The sequence below is a fragment of the Numida meleagris genome, chromosome 3, assembly GCF_002078875.1.
Source record: "Numida meleagris isolate 19003 breed g44 Domestic line chromosome 3, NumMel1.0, whole genome shotgun sequence".
In the NCBI taxonomy this organism is placed as follows: domain Eukaryota; kingdom Metazoa; phylum Chordata; class Aves; order Galliformes; family Numididae; genus Numida; species Numida meleagris.
Genome location: NC_034411.1, coordinates 93615085 through 93632171, shown reverse-complemented (window position 1 = coordinate 93632171; position 17087 = coordinate 93615085). Strand labels below are relative to the sequence as shown.

At 35.6% G+C, this 17087-nt stretch overlaps 1 protein-coding gene across 2 annotated transcripts in view; it reads left to right on the top strand.

The window, feature by feature from the left end:
• The window catches only part of PXDN (peroxidasin), an 80472-nt gene that overhangs the window by 12062 nt on the left and 51323 nt on the right, over positions 1-17087 (top strand). For both annotated transcript variants that reach the window (XM_021391540.1, XM_021391538.1), the window contains exons 2-3: positions 14068-14139; positions 15278-15349. In XM_021391540.1, the coding sequence (XP_021247215.1) occupies positions 14068-14139; positions 15278-15349 (144 nt within the window). The remainder of the gene's footprint in view (positions 1-14067; positions 14140-15277; positions 15350-17087) is intronic.

Genomic DNA, 17087 nt, shown 5'->3' with positions numbered 1-17087 from the left:
GTTACGGGAGAAGCTGATTTGCTCTGGCCAGATTGAAGTCATTAACTTGCCGATTTAATTTTATTGGCCTAGGTGAAGCTTAAGTAAATGTAAGAGCAACTACATAGGGCACTCAGCTGAAGCAAATCAATTAAAATGTTCGCTCATTAGACTTTAGTTGATAGCTAATGCTAGCTTTATGTATGAATTGAAGGCATAGCTGATTACTCTCAGGCTTTCTGTGAAGACCTTTTTCATACAGACATCCCCTATGCTTTCTTTAAAGCATTGTTCTAAAACTCAGATTACTCTGCTTCCTGAGTGCTCCACCAGTAAGTGAAATCACCTGAAATTTCTAAAATTTTAATAAACGTTGGAACATTTTTCTTGACTAAGTAAAAGACAGTTTTGAAAGCATAGCTGGAAAATCTTCTAGACCTCCATTACAATGAGGTGTGCTGCACTGTGTGAAATTTGTATTCTTTCTGGAGCAGACGTTTCTTTTTCATACCTTCTGTTTTCTTTATATGTTTTGGGTACATCTAGAATGTGAGGAATTGCACAAAAATTAGCAGAAACTGAAGAAATTTTGTCTAAAATGTCTGAGATGGAGTGTTCATTGCAGATTTCCAGCTGAACAGGCTGGCAAAGTAATAAATGGCAGAAAGCAGGGTTTATAATAATAATAATGCCAGCATTCCGTGTCAGTCTTTACACTCGTCAGAATTGTCTAAAACATATATATCCATGAAAATATGTAAGGTATAAGCATATTTTGAAAGAATTTGTGAGTGGGCCAAGCACTTTCCTGACAGCAGAGGGGAAGTTTTCCATTTTCAATGAACTTAACAATGTGAACAATGCTCAGAGAATAGATAAAAGAGATAGGCAAATATGACAGTTGCACTGAAATAATGCCTGCTATTTTATGATGTTGGCCCACGACATCAGAGGTGGATGTTGGTGGGATGGCAGAAGAGGCTGAAGCTTCTCACCAATATTTCATTACATTTTGTTGCCATGTGACAGATGGCAGCAGAGGGGCACTCTGACAAAGTGCTGTCCGAAGTAGAAGTGTACGTGAAGCAAAGGTGTGGCACTGAATTCCTCCACGTGGAAAAAATGGCACCCACTGATGTCCACTGATGCTTGTTGAATGTTTATAGAGAGCAAACAGTGGATGTGAGCACACTGAGGCAGTGAGTGGTGTGTTTCAGCAGTGGTGTCGGTGATGAGAAAGATAAGCCGTGTTCTGGGTGGCTGTGCAGATTTTTACAAGCGTGGCATGCAGGCCATCTTGTTCATGGCTGGCAAAAATGCATAACTAATGGTGATGACTATGTTGAAAAATTGTGTTTTGTAACTGAGAAGTTCCTCAAACACTGTTATTATGCTTTTTATATCTGTTGCATTCTTCCATGGAAATAAATAGGAGACATTACTTTCAGAGCAACCTATGTAATTTACATACAGCCCAGGTACTCAGGTACTCAGGTTTATGAGGGGGGTCATTTTTTAACCATGTGGTGTATGTTTATAAATGCCTTGCACATGAGAGAAAGAGGTAAGAATTAGCTGTGGTCTGAAACTCAACGCTGAATTATGTTGAGGTTAGTTTCAAGGCATTTTATCTTCAAATCAGCTTTGTCTTTTCAATCCTCTTAAAATTTTGAATTCCCAAAGTATATGAAACTGGTAATATCTGTACTACCCAGATCCTTCATATGACTATTTTCACTTACTTCTCATTTACCTTTTTTCTGTGGATGTCCATGAATACTTGTTTTTAATAGCACTAGCATAGAGCAAGCGCGTACCTTTTTTGTTATTGTTTTTGATAGAATTAGCGTCCTTTTTTTTTTTTTCATAACTGCCTTCACAAATGCTCTTCTTGAAAATCAGACAAAGAATAAGCTTGTAGCATTAGTACATAATAATAAATGCATTTTTATCTCTTAACTGACATAAGATTTGCATTATATTGTGGTGGTTTCACCTTGACATGCAGCTCAGCTCCCCCATTCCATGTTCTCCCCTTCCTCTAAGGAAGAATATCAGAAAATACTATGGAAAAGAGCGTAAGTGTTGAGATAAGGACAGAGATATTGCTCACTAGTTACTGTCACAGGCCGAACAGACTCAGCCTAGAGGTAATAATACGCACAGACTAGAGCAGTGAGAACTAAATGCAAAATAAAAAATATGCAAGTGATTGTGGTGGAATTTCTTTCTTTTATTTTTGAACTTTGGAGATAATTGAACTTGATGTTAGATGCCCATAAAATACATTATTTTTAAGATCTGAGTCCACATGTGAGAAATTCCCAATGAATTTAAAAACTTGTTAAATGCCTTCTTGGATTTTAAAGAGTGCTTTCTTTTCTTTTGGTTGGTCCCATAAGTCTGCTGTTTTTAACTGCAGAGCAGCAACTCTTCAGTAGGTGGGACATCAAATGTCTGTTCAGCATAGTGTTATCTTTAGATCTATGGACTGGACATGGGAAGGATCCGCCCCTCTGGAGATCAGAGCAAGGGTATGAGCAGGCAGTGCCTGAGGATGAGAGACTACAGCCACAGCACCACTGTAGTAGCACGTCTGGTGCCTGAGGAAACCTTCGCCAGGAGAAGTTTGTGCTCTTGAGAGGTTGAGTGCTGGGTTTGTGGCTTGGACTCTTCAGAATCTTAGATTCCACTTAGACACTCTAAGAGCTTCAGAAATTCCAGCCTTAAATTGGCAGCTGTGTGCCTCTGGCTTAAAGAATGTATTTGTTGTTCTGACTGGTCTGGTCTTTCTGAAATTATATTTCAGCATGGGTCTAGAGGATTTTTTTTCAGGTAAATAATTATTTATTATTATTTGGCAAATAATCCTTACAGGAAAGATTTTTTTTCACTGATCTTTATGGTGGTGTTCGTAGTACTAGTGGGAATACTGGCCAATTTTACATTACCAAGATATGTAAAAATACAGTTTTGAATGGTAACAACATTTTAAGGATCTATGATTTGTAGGTGAGAAGTGATTAGTGAGTATATATTATTACTGAAACTATGATTTCTTTTTAGTGTTTGTCAGCAGATAATACTCATGAGCATACGTGTATATATATTTTGAGATGGATATTTATAGTGAATATTAAAGGAAAATTATAAATCTAATGTATTTAAGTAGCACTTCTATTTAATCTATTAATGCTGGTATGTACCTGTGTGACTTATTTCACTTTTCTCTTTGGGTGGTTGGGGAACTTTTGCATTGTTATTAATTTATAAAATAGGGGTTATACTGTTATATGGTTAGAAGCAAAACCAAACCATAAACAAAATCAAGAAGAAAAAGAATACACACCACCACCACAGAAACACCCTGTGAGAGGTTCTTACGTTTCTTTTGGGTGCTGGCTGCCAGCTATAGTTTCTCGTTTTTGTCCTTTGTCTTCTCTGTCACTTTGTGAAATTAGCTGGAAAATAAGGGGAAAAAAACATGTGGCTTCACTCTGAATCATTTCCCTGACTTCTGTGTGCCCTGATAGCTGCAAACAATGGTACTAGCCCCAGTGGAGGGGGATGGCCTGGAAAGGAGCAGGAGGGAAGGAACAACTTCAGCCACTGCTGCCACTGAGGGAAGCTGGTAACTGGTCCCTGAGGCTGCTCTCTTTGTCACCAAAATAGACATGACCTCAGGGAAAACCTTAATAAGACAGCTCTGTAAAGCTTTGAAGGGACATATTTGGGCAAAGAAAGTCCCTCCAGTGGCACTGCAGAGGCCTTCTTGAAGAGGCGATAGCTTGTTTGTAACTGGGAAGGGGCAATGAAAACCAGGATGTAAGTTGAAATATATTCAAAATAGAAACATCAGCTTGAATTGTAACCTTAAAATGGCATTAAACTGTGAAGGTGGCTGTAGAACAGAACATATTCTATGTGTTGACTTCACTTTTACTCAGAAATGAACTTCTTTGCCTTAGGAATAATGTGTAAAAAACATTTTTATCTGTTTCATGACTCTGTGTTTTTTGGACATTGTTAAGGTGATGAAATAATTACAGAAACGTTAAAAAATGCCTTTTAATTAGTTGTTGACTTAGTACTGGCAATATTAGAACTGCAAGAAACAGGGTGCATGACTTATGACAAGTAAATGTGATCTCTTGAGGCCACTGGAATTTAAAATAACAAGAAACATAAACAAAGCTAGAAAAACTGATTTGGAAATTTCAGACATATCTATAATTTGCAGGTATCCGGTCTCCAACATTTCTTTAACTAGTCAATCTAGTTTACTTTTGGTTGAGAAAGTGGAAATGTAAAGGAAAAGAAGTTTTAGTTTCTTTTACTTAGTTGGATTCTACTGTCAGAGGTAAAACGTGGCGGGTGTTGATTGATTCTACGTGTGTAAAATGTAATAATTCGTATTAATATTTTATTTATTCTCTTTATAAGTTCTGTAACACAAAGTTTTCCCTAATGATTAGGAAGCAGGAGTGGGAAATAAATAGTAGGGGGATATGGCAAGTCGCTCTAAACTTGTCTTAATTTTTTTTATGATGATTTTGATGCTGATGCTAGGATGGACATACCAAGAGGAAAAAAGAAAGAAAGGAATGATCATTATTTCCAGAGTGCCATTGCACTGGGTAATAACCCATCTTGAAAGGGTAGCTTATAGTGCTCTTCATAAGCAGAAGACAGCTCCTCTCCCCCCTCCGATGGAGGAATGCAGAGATGCTTGTGCTGAGATTGTCTGCGCTGATGAAGAATGAGGAGACAAATATCGGCAGCATTCTAAAGCAACCCTGTCACTCCCCATTCTTGCTCTGAGCTTGCTTTGCCAGGAGCAGGAGGAGCTGGAGGCAGAACAAGAAAACTGCAAATTTATCTACTCTGGCAGCCTGTCCTTAGCCTCAGGAAGCAGAAAATCCAGTCCCAAGAGCTGCAGCTTTTGCAGCGAGGTGACCTGGGATTTTCCCTAAAGCTGAAGGAAGAGCTGTCGCTTTGTCTGACACCAGCAGGCTGCAGCTGAGTGTCTGTACCTCTGTTTTTGTTTCTACTGTTTGTGCCAGCCAATAGTGCTTTAGGTATGACTGATAAAATGTCCTTGGATTCCATAAAAGCAAACATTCAAATAAATTCTAACAACGTCCCTGAGTATGTTTGAATGCAGTATAGTCATTAATGAATTATTGGAAAGTACTTAATGATTGGAAATATATTCTGATAAAATCTGCCGAGTAGAGAAGGAGGGGTGACATACAGATTTATGATGAATAGAGGCTTTTGATTTAAATTTAGATATTATTTTTCATTGCAGTGATTCCTTCAGTTTTCCACATCGTTTGGATTGACACTGATCTTGTATCACAAGACATTTTGAATTGAAGGAAGCAAAAGAGACATTCTTTAACAAGGTCGTTGGCATTGTAGGTACTGAATGTTATTCACTGGTATAATGAATATAATGTGAGATCACAAGCCCCGCATCAGTGAAGCTGCCTTCCTTGTTGAAAGACAAGTCATAAAATGCACTGATAGGAAAAATCACACTTTCTGCTCTTATTTCTTACTTTTCCTGCATTTGTTACTTCTTCCTCAGCCCTCACTCGTGCTCAGGTTTTCAGTTGTAGGATCTGTAAATGCCAGCTCAGAGCTCAGTGCCCTCAGCCTCATGGCCTGAATACTCTTGTAAGAGAGGGGCTGGAATGGCAGAGCTTCAAGGAGGCTTAGGTAAAACACAGGTGACTTCTGTAGCAGTGTGTGTTTTCTTCTTTCAATATGCACAGTCATTAGCTTGTAGGGCACCTGCATCCATTTTCCTAACAGAAAAGAAAGAAGTGATCCTCCACTGAGCAAAATCAGAAAAACCCTTGTTACAAAGGGTTAGATGTATATTTTCCCAACATTTTTTTGTATGTGTTTTAGGATTTTTTTTATTCTTTTTAACTTATTTATTTTTATTTACCTTTAATAATTACTGCAAAAATATATATATTCATATATGAACTTGAGTAATTAACTCTTCTGGACCTACTTTAAGAAAAAGAGCCAATACTGCTTCTCACTTAAAGCTATTTATTTCCATCAAATGGAATCTGATAAAGGAGGAAGATAAATCAGTAAAACTGGAAGGAAAGTTAGACTGACCCATTTTTTTATTAGTGAACTAAGTTAACTACCAGAATTACTTCAATCAAGCAAAAACCTAATGCATGGTATTTTGGATCCCAGATTTATATTTTTCTCAAACTTGTGGTTCAGCTCTGTCAGAAATAATCATCTTAAGACAGGAACTCCTCTGGGACGCATCCTGTGTGGGTGGTCAGAGGGTGATAATGTTTCTTTCTGGCTTTCAGTTCTTTCCTCTGAGTATATCAGTATATCACGGAGAGAGAATTTAGACTTAGGAATCCTTCTGAGACAGAAAAGTGCAAAAACATTTTGCGAAATGGTCGGTAAGAAAACGAAAGACTAAGTTACGATCATAACATAAAAGCAGTACTTTTGTGGGGATTTTTGCTATGGTCGTTTAGATGATTATTAACTTCAAAATTAAATATCACAGTGTCTGTTGCAGTGGTTTTTGGTATGCCATGCACTTGTCACTTTCCCTTTTTTGGTGTCTTCTGTAGTGTATTGCAGAAGAGAAATTCTACTTTTAAATTAAAAAAAAAAAAAAAAAAAAGCCAGCCATCAATTCACTCTTTGCTTGATCCAAGTCCCTCAAGTGCTGTTGTTAATAGCATCATGCACACCTGTCCTGCTCTATTTTATTGAGCATGGTACGAGCAAGGGGCAAGAAAGCAGCCCTTTGCTAGGGATATTTATGTCAATAATAATCAGCTGTGAGTCACGACTATGACGCCAATCTTTTTTATGATTTCATTTTAGAAATAAATTAGGTACCCTGAGGGGAATAAAGGCAGATTTCACCTTTCCATGTTATTTCTTCAAGATGCACAAATAGTGTTACATCTACCAATAATAGAACTTTTTTTCCCCTTAAATGTAGCATTAGAACTAGAAACGATTACAAAACTTCACATTTCTAAATAAAGTTTTTCTGGAGTGGATGATTTTTGGAAAACTCTGAGGGTAGATAAGACAGTGAGCCAAGATCACGCTAAAGTAAAATTTCCATGTGTAATTTTCGCCAATTAAGCCTACATGCCCAAAACTTTCATCCAGCAAATCCTGCTTGAGTCTTATTAAAAGCACTGCATAGCTGGTTCGAAAAATTGGCAACAAGGACAGCAGAGGGATCTACAGACTTAGTAAGACAATACTGTATTGCGTTTCATTGAGTTCACATTTAAATGTTTTCCTTTCAACTCTAATGGCAAAATAATTGTTAGTTAAAACAAATCCTCAGCTCTTGGAGAAGGCTAGATCATGAGCTTTCCATTCACCAAAACTGCACCTGATAAAGATGTATATATTTTGAAGACATAAACTCAGAGAGAATTTCAACAAGTCTTACCTATTTGTACCAATCAAACGTTATTTAAATAATAACAAAAAATCATCCAGATTTAATTTTTGATATTTTTGTAAGCGTGGTTTTGTGATCAAAATGAGTACTACCAAATGTTCCGCATCAAATTCTACTGAGTTCAATATATTGATGATCCTGATACTTTTCTTACTAAAATTATAGCATACTAAATATTATTGACTATAATAGCCACTTACAATGCAAGAGTTTAAAGGCATGGTGGCTTTATTGTATGTACTGAATATTGATGCACGTACAAAAAAAATCTCTCAATCCAAATGAGAGAAAATTGCACATTGTATGTAGTAATTAGGCTAGGGTAGAATGCATCCAGAAAATGAATCGCCAAGGAAAGGATGATGATATAATTTTGTTTGTGGAAGAATCAATAAGGTTAAATCTTAAAATCAGGCAAAAAAAAAATGTCTTCGTATTCTAGAAAATGTCATGCTGCCAGCAGTGAGGATTAATATAAGTGGTGCAATAGCTGATAGTGGGTTTTAGTTTTATTTTTTTTAAGTGGTGGACTTTGTTTGTTCAACAAAGTGACACATTTTTTTACAGGGCAGTAGTTAAAGCAGCATTAAAGTGCCATTGACATCATCCAGTTACTGCCCTGACTTGATTATATAACCTCTTTTGTGCAATTTTCATGCTCTGCTCTGTTTGAATGTTTTTACTATGCTGATGGCTGTTTTTCATTTCCTGCTGGGATGACCTTGAATAAAAAAAGAATAAGAATAAAGTAGACATAAGCAATATAGTCTTGCTGGCATTTGCAGTTCTTTTGTTCTGTGTCGAGAAACATAGTAGTTTGGCATTTATGGTATAGGTTATTTCTGCTGGGTTGTAATTAATCTTCAGCCATTGGAAAAAATTAATGTGTTTCTCTTATTTCATTCTTTTGAATGTGCTGATGTCAAACTGATACACATATGATGATTCATAGTTTTTTAGAACATCTGAAGAGAAGTAAACAAATGATCAATGCAATGGTCATTCTTTAAATTATTAATGAAACCTATTAAATCCAATAGATTTACTGATATTTATTATTATATTTCATTTCTTAAATTTCTCTTTATTTAAAGAGAAAATAAACTAATAGGCTTGTACTTTTTTCTTGATTCAGTGTATATCATGCAGATGAGTAAAACAATACAATGTCTTTGACATCTCGATCTCCCTCAGACTTTTTATATCTCTGAGTTTTACTGATATTACACCAAGGACATCATCCTGTGGAAGCATTTTGCATTTTTCCTGCTGATTCTTATCAAACCAGAGCCATTGTCTCCTTTTAGTTCACCATATTAAAGTGATAAACATTATATTACCATACAGTTTGCAGTCTCTTTTAGAGGAAGAGGTTTAGATTTAAGTAGTTTTCACTGGAGATTATAAGTGTCTACCTTTGTGGTAGGGTTTTAGTATAGGGCTTGTACTTTTATGGTCCAAATTTCATACTTGAGAGCTGACAGTTTTTAAGATACTTAGGATATTAGCATCATTCCACGTATTTCTAGCTTGCTGCTGTGGTTATTTTGCTTCTTATGAACTGAGGAAATCTCTCTTATTTAAGAGATAATTCAATTTAAGAACTTTTGTGTCCTTAGTCAATGCTAAAGTGCTATAGTTAGCCCATGAAATGGCACTTACCTTCATTGCTAATGAAGTTTCAGGGTTTGATTTCATTTGGAAACGTTGCAGTATTTTCTTTTTAATCAGTATAATGAAGTCTTTAATATGTGAGCAGCACATTTCAAACATCAGCGTATGATATGACTATTTCATCCAAACTGCATTTTTGTTTTCCAAATATTCGAATATTTACAAATTAAGCTCTGAAATCAGATGCTTTCAGTATGACAGGCCAATATAAATGCTGATCCAAACCTGAATTTAAGTGTGCTCTTCTATTTTCTCAGTGCTAGATTTGATGAATTGGTTTATTCTGTTTTGATGGGTACTGTTTTTTGAGAAATTTGGTAGTCATATTTTGGGGGGATTTTTTTTGTTGTTGCTATTTCTTTGTTTCACTTACTCTAATTACCACGTAATGTTTCGTAGTATGAATCTGATTTATCCTCCATTATATATGAGAGTGGTACACTGGAGAATAGTCCTCCAGAGCAAGATTAACAAATGTTAGTGTAAAACAGCATTTAGTTTGTACTGTTGATTGCATCCAGTAGTATTAAGTAGAAAAGTAGGTTTTTTTTCATTTTTGGACAATAAAAAAATATGCAAAATGATGTATACTGTAAGTGATTGAAGGGATCACAGAATGGTTTGGGTTGGAAGGGACCTGTAAGATCATCTAGTTCCAACCCCCTGCTATAGGCAGGGACACCTCCCTCCAGACCAGGTTGCTCAAAGCCCCATCCAGCCTGGCCTTGAATGCTTCCAGGGTGGGAGCATCCACAACCTCACTGGGCAGCCTGTGCTAGTAAGTTGCTGGATATTCAGGTTCTATATATTTGAAAGCCGTATAGCTCACTGCATATCTCACTGTGTGATATTCATACTCTAAATATTCATTCATGCTTTTTTGGTATATATTGCTTTATTTACTTTATAAAATGTTTTTGTAAACTTATATTGCATTTATGTGCCCAACTGTTGCCTTGCACATCAGAGCATGTTAACTGAGATCTCATAGTTTTTATTGCTGTGCACTGCCAGGACAAACTAAAATAGGGCATTGTGGAGTGCTGAGTGCTGCCATGGGAAAATTAGATTATATATGACAGTAAGAGCTGCATAATGTTTTTTAACATTTATAAATTTAGAAGATTTCTCTTTGTTGAATTAGATATATTGTTAAAAGTTATTCTAGATTGCTAATTTGGAAATTTTACTAGTTTATTGTTAAGAATGGACTTATTTTAAGGGAAGAGACTAATGGAGGCATTTAGTTCAGATAGGTGATTTATGAGGAGCAGGGTTAATTTCCATCCAGACAAAAAGGTCTGCAGCCCAGCTTGTTAACATGAGCTCTTTGCCACAAAAAGGAAAACAGAAACTTTGTGTTAAAATTTTCTGTATCGCAAAGAAAGCGTGAATGAGAGGCATCATTTCAGATAGTTCAACAAATTAGATGCTGAGTATTCACCATTTTGTGTCACATGAAACAGACGATTTAGTTAGGGCTACTTATTTTGCGGTTGTTTATATGCTGTACAACCAGATGTCACAGACCTGCACGACAAAACCCATGCACCACCTTTGCTGCACACTGCCGGGTGCCTGAGGCAGTGCACAGGAGTGTGCCTCCAGGGCGTCCCAGTGCCAGACGGCAGCGTGCTCCATGGCACGTTCTTGGCCCCACGACCTCTTGCTCAACCAAACGTTTCCTGCTCGTGCTCCACGAGTTAGCACGGAGCAGTTGATACAGGGCCAGGAAAGTAATCCTGGGAGGAGGCGGCTTACCACGTGTAGCTGAGATGCTGTTTGTGACTGAGAGCTGAGAGATAATATTAGCAAAGCATTTAGGGAGAATTAGTCTGAAGAAGGTTGCTTAGGTATGGGATCACAATCCCAGAGAATTCCATACAGAAAGCTGCAGTAGCAGGCTTTTCCCTAAATGTACTTCTGTATCAAATCTAGGTCAAATTTGAAAGGAGTAAATGTTTTCACTGTGAACTATATAGTTAAGGACATAATGTGAACTAGGAGCTAGGTATACTAGATTTGTCTGAAGAACTGAAAGCATGACAGTCACTTTTGGATTTTTATCCAAAAACTATTACAGTATCCTAAAATCCCATGCTGCCATCACAAGGGCATAATTTGTATTGGTTGTTTCATTTATTGATTTTGTTTTTTTCTTTCACTGATAAATGGTTACTGATGAGGAAGGTGAAAAAATGACATTAAAAATGGAGGTGGCTGCTTGGGGCTGCGGCTTCCACCTGCTGATGCCACGTGGCGGGTCGGTAAACGTCAGGATTGCTGAGCCTTGGAGGACAGCATACAGCAGGGATACGGATGGTTTGTAAAAACAGAATGAGGGTGAAAGAGAAGTGAGCAGACAGGGAGCAAGCTTTTGGGACTAACAAGAAAGGTGACGGCATGGTTGAGCAGGAGCTAAACTGGAAATTAAGGGAAGAAGAATGTCATCCTGCTGATTAACTGTACAACTTCAGCAGCACAAAATGTCTTTGAAGCACTGATGGTTCTGGTTGTTCCCTGTCTCATTGCTTTTCAATTTACTATTTCCACTTCCCAGGGATTGTTTCTCATCTCAGACATTCTCCAGAACATTTGTAGCCACTCCAAACTTACCAGCACCTTTGTACTTAATAAACCTGCTTTTTTCTTCCTACCATCACTGTCCTGAAATATTTAATACCTTATGGCAGATTTCTACAGAGTTCTGCTTCATGCAAATTTCCAGTTCAGTAACTAATCTCATTTGCTATCTTACCTCCTACTAATTGAACACTTGTTTTACAGAACTATCCTCTAAAGCATATTTCTTTTGCCTTAGTAAATGATCCACATCAAACACCTGAACTAATCTGCATAATATATCCTCTATTTGCCGCATTCATGGTTTACTATGCTGTTATATAAGGAAATTGAGACAGTTGGAAAGAATATATTCTTGAGAAATCTACAGTGGTTGGGAATTAATGTTTTTTTTTTTTCCTCTGTGCACAAAGACTATTTCATGAAGAGTAATCATAGCAATTCAGAGAACAAAAAAGGGAGTATGTTCTTTATTTTGAGCAGCATTTGTCATCTGCTTCATTCTTTATTGTAGAGAATTTTGTGCTGAAAACTTAATGAAAAAACTCAGCGATAAGAAGTGTTACTTCCTCTGGCAGAAGATCTCTCTTGGAGGAATGTACCAAAATCTTAATTCTCAAATTTAGTCAGATTAACTTTGATTTGTTGGATTTTTTTCCCCAATTTTAGTGTAGCTGTAGTATTAACTTTAAACAAAACATAATTAATCTTTATAAGAATGTATTTTTGTCATCATAGTTTTCTGTGAAGAGTTTTACTTACAGATAGTTCCCGATTCCAAATTCATTGGACTCTAGTGAAAATTTGGGTGCAGTGTTTTGTTGCGACTGGATGAATACCTTTATGCAGAACGAAAGCAAATGGTTCTGATTTCAAACATTATTTATTAATTAACCTCAACAGGTTTATATGAGAAGGCAAATATTGTCAGGATTTGGGATGCGCAGTATATAAATTATTTTGATCTATGTTGCTAATCCAGAGATATCATAGTGAAATACTGTAGAATGGATTTGACACATCAAAATGGTACTTGTTTTAACGCTGCCTTGGAGGATGGGGTCTGTTGCATTCATGGAAGTTAAGTGCTTATTTATAGGGCTATTCCCTACACCGTAGGGAGTAGACTTGCTTTCCGTATGGATGAATGTATATTCTATTATGTCTAAAAAGACATTCTGCATGCTAACTGGGCTTAGTTTGGGTAAAGATTGGTTTTTAATTATGGACCTTTTTTAAGAAATATAACAAATTGTTAAGTTCCCTCTTGTATAGGAGCTAGATCTTACTTGTTTTGAGTCTTTTGAAAAATACTCAGTTTTCAACATGCAATTCCGAAATATTGGATTTTTGCACTTTTGATTATTTTACTCAAAAATCAAAAAGTTCATCTGAAGCAAGAAAGATGAGCAGGGACTCTTTATTAGGGAGCATAATGATAGGTCAAGGAGCAGATTGGCTGCCATCCCCTTTCCTCCAAACCTCATCTCTTCTTGAAGTTTCTCTCTCACCTGTGTGACGTCCCATGTATTCAATTCAAGTTGCTAATCAAGCAGAAAATTATTTCCTACTTTTTTCTTTTTTTTGCCTTTTTTCTTTTTTTTTTTTCCCCCTCCTCCCTCTTTTTTTTTTTCTTTTTCCCTTTGCACAGTTTTATTGCTTGTCCAAATGAGTTGGTTGAATCTGTTTCTGGGAAGCTGTTGTTCTGTGTCACTGCTCGCTTTTCAGCATCTCACTTGAGAAATTGCAGTTTTCTTCTTGGAGAAATTTTTATTAAGCTATGGATATAACAAGGAGCTGAAGCTGGTGAAAACATTAAAATTTGAGAGAAAGTGTAGTTAAACAGGAAAACAAATTTCTTCGAGCAGCATGCTTTACAGGTTTTATAAACGGTTCTAAGACTCCACACCCAGAACAGAAGAGTGGAATACCTTGAAAATCTTGAAAGCCGTCTCTTGTTCCAGAGCTTTTCTCTGATCCCAATTTTTCTAGAATTTTACTCTATTATTTACTAGAAATTTTCAGAATATGAAGACAATTCAACTGACTGTAATACAATTCAACATCCCACTACAAGGTCCTTCATTGTAGAAGGGAACATACTTCATGAACGTGTGTTGAGCCCAGGTGCAGCCTTCAACCAAGGCTATCTTTGGAGAATCCTCTTCCTAACTGTGGAATTGTTTTGCTTTTCTCTTTCTCCAAAGGTATGGTTTATAGATGGAGGCTGGTCACAGAGGTCTCAAAAACCTGTGTTTAGTTCAGCCTTTCATATGAAAAAATACATCATCTGTATTTGTTTTGTTCCTAATGACATGCTTATTTATTTATTTTTTTTCCTACAGAGATCTAAGATTTAATAGGATTAAAGAAATCCAGCCTGGAGAATTTAGACGGCTTAAAAATTTGAACACATTGTAAGTTATTTTTCAACCTTCCTCTTTTGATTTAATGTGATTAACTCAGTAGTGTGCCAGATTTGTTCACTTTTCTCAGATAAGTAGTCTCATAAATTTCCGTATTTTCACAGGTGAAGGAAGCAAGGTTTAGGTCCAAAGTATATGAAAGTGAAACCAGGTATTTGTCTACCGAAATAAAACCAAAAACAACAACAAAAAAGGAAATTATCGACATCCTAATGTTTTCTCAACTTTATTTAATTGCAGCTATGAAAAATGCAGAAGTTTGCTTTATCTTTTTTTTTTTTTTCCAAATTTTGCTAAATGATTTAAGTGTAATATCGCATATTAAATTATGTAGTCACAACAAACCTGTTCAAATGTTCAGATGTTCAAATGTGTTTCGGTTAAAAATATTTGACAATCTCTATTTCAAATGTTTTGAACAGTCCTCTTTAAATGTAGCCTGGAAGGCAGAATTTGGAAAATTTTGTTCCTACTGAGCTTCCTTTAATTGATATCTCTGTTACCACATATGCCATGTAAAGTGTATGTTACATGTATTGTAAAAGCCATTTTTTTACACACCTGTAATACAAACAGTTTCTGTTCTCTAATATATATATTAGCAGCCAAGAGGTGGAACTGAGATAGACAGTGTATGTCATTTATAATTACAAATTCAAATTATTTTATGGAAATGTGTGATCTCAAATAGAATACAGTGGAATCAGTTAGCTCTGGGTTGTTACTTTCTATTTGTTCTGAAGGCATGTTATCAATAAATGCATTGCATTGTATATTCACACCAGAAAAAAAATAGAATTTCCCCCAAAGCAGTTCTACCAAAATGTTTCCACTCTGTGTAAGACCCTCTGTTTAATTGTGGTGCCAGGAATTTTTCCTTCATCTACAAAAAGAAAGGTTGTTTCAGCGTTTAGATTTTATTTTTTTAAATTCTGTTAAATTTTTCCAGACATTCCTCTTGCAAGGCAGTGGCAGTTCAAAGCAGTTTTTTTTCTTCTAAGTTACTGGTATCAAAGAAGACTTTTGTTTTGCTTTTTAACTTTTTGTGCTACATTTACACCTACTATTATACATTTTTTCCTACTGTTCTTGTATATTAAAATAAACATATGTTTGTTTATTTTTATAGGCTTCTAAACAACAATCAAATTAAAAGAATACCTAGTGGGGCATTTGAAGACCTTGAAAATCTGAAATATCTGTAAGTGAAATGAATTTTTTGTCAATATATAACTGAATGCCTTCAGTGAGAAAGTGTTTTAATCTGAGATTGAGTTTTCATCTGACTCACTATCTCAAGTGATAAACTACTCTGAAAATGAGTGAAATTAATTTGTGGATTGGAGACAGCTGTGAATCTATTTCTGTAAGTTGGTGGTTTGAGATTTGCTAATACAATACTTCAGTATATGTTTTTAGCTAGTGGATTTTGAAGGATTTTCTAGTTACTGTTTACTATGTGCAACTTATGTAGTGTCATGTGGAAAAGTCTCACTCCATTGTCTTGGGTTATGGTCATTATTACAGTGCTGGTTGCTTTGAGTTTCAGTATTTTGGAAACAATGCAGGAATTTAATTTTTCATCTAGTTATCAAGAGCGCAACCTAAGGAATTGGGAGAAGGCAGAAAAATGAAAATCACATAAATTTGTGCAGACACATTATTTGGTTTTCAAAGCTGCATTTGGTCACATTTCTTGGTCTCATTTTTCATGCCTTGTCTTTCTGTAATAAAATTGTTTACTCTTTATAGAAATAGAGGAAAAAATAATATTGAACAGACTGTCTCAATAAATTATTAAAGTCCATGATGATTTGTTGGCAATTTTTTTTTTACAGGACATGTTTGTATGGTGGATCTGATGCTTTGTGACCTGAGATACAAAATAGTAGTGGAGTACTTAAGGTCTCTTAATTCAAGATGTTTGTTTCGGTTGTCACAAGCTGTGCAGAAATATTACTCAGTTCTAATTAGTTATTTATTTACACATGCTTGCTTTTGCAAAGCTGTAATAAATCTGAGATAAAACTGATATAAAAGACTGAACAGAGTTAATTGAATTGTTGTATATTTATTTTCATATACATGTATTAATGTCTATTAATACGATATCTGTATTTTTAAATGGAGACCTTTTCTTCTTCCCTTTAAAATCTGAATATTAAGTTAAAAGTGATAGTTCATTCAATTCTTTAAAACTGTTGTCCATTTTGCTAAAATGTTATGTAAGAAGGTTTTTTGCCTATTTTGATGATTTGATATGAATATTCTACAGAACTGTACAGCCCTAACATTAAAAAATGGTCAAATGCACAAGAAAGCTCAAATGTACCAAGTAAAAACAGTTTAATTGTGAAAAGTTCCGTTCAGTAAGCACATTCAAAGTGTATTCTATGGAACAAAGGAAACAATTTTTTTCACAATGGAATGTACTGGAGTAGAAATTAGGGGGAGAGACTACAATGCCTCTAAAAAGTTAAAAATATTGTTCAGAATCTAGTATCATATAGTAAAATAATCCAGAATGAATGGGTCTTTGATGGTCTGATCCTGTGGGTAATGTGAATGTAACTTTTCCTATTTGATAAAACAGGTTATTAGCCCAGTGTGTTGTGCTTTTATGAGAACGGAAATACTAGGTGATGGATAGTTTTGAAAATTTAGGCTTCACAGATATTAGAAAGTTTGTCGTTTCTCATTGGCTTTGATTTAGTGAACTATAAGTATATATAAACATCAACAAATATAAATATATAAGTATGTATATATAAATATTTGCAAATGTATACTTGTATACAAAATATGCAAGTATAAAACATAATACAGTATACATATTTAAAAAAAACAAAAAGCCAGTGTCAGAGAGAGGGAAGGTTCACTCCTGCGTATCTCTGCAGATCAGTTTTTCTGGTTTCAGACAAAACTTCTTCAGAGAATTC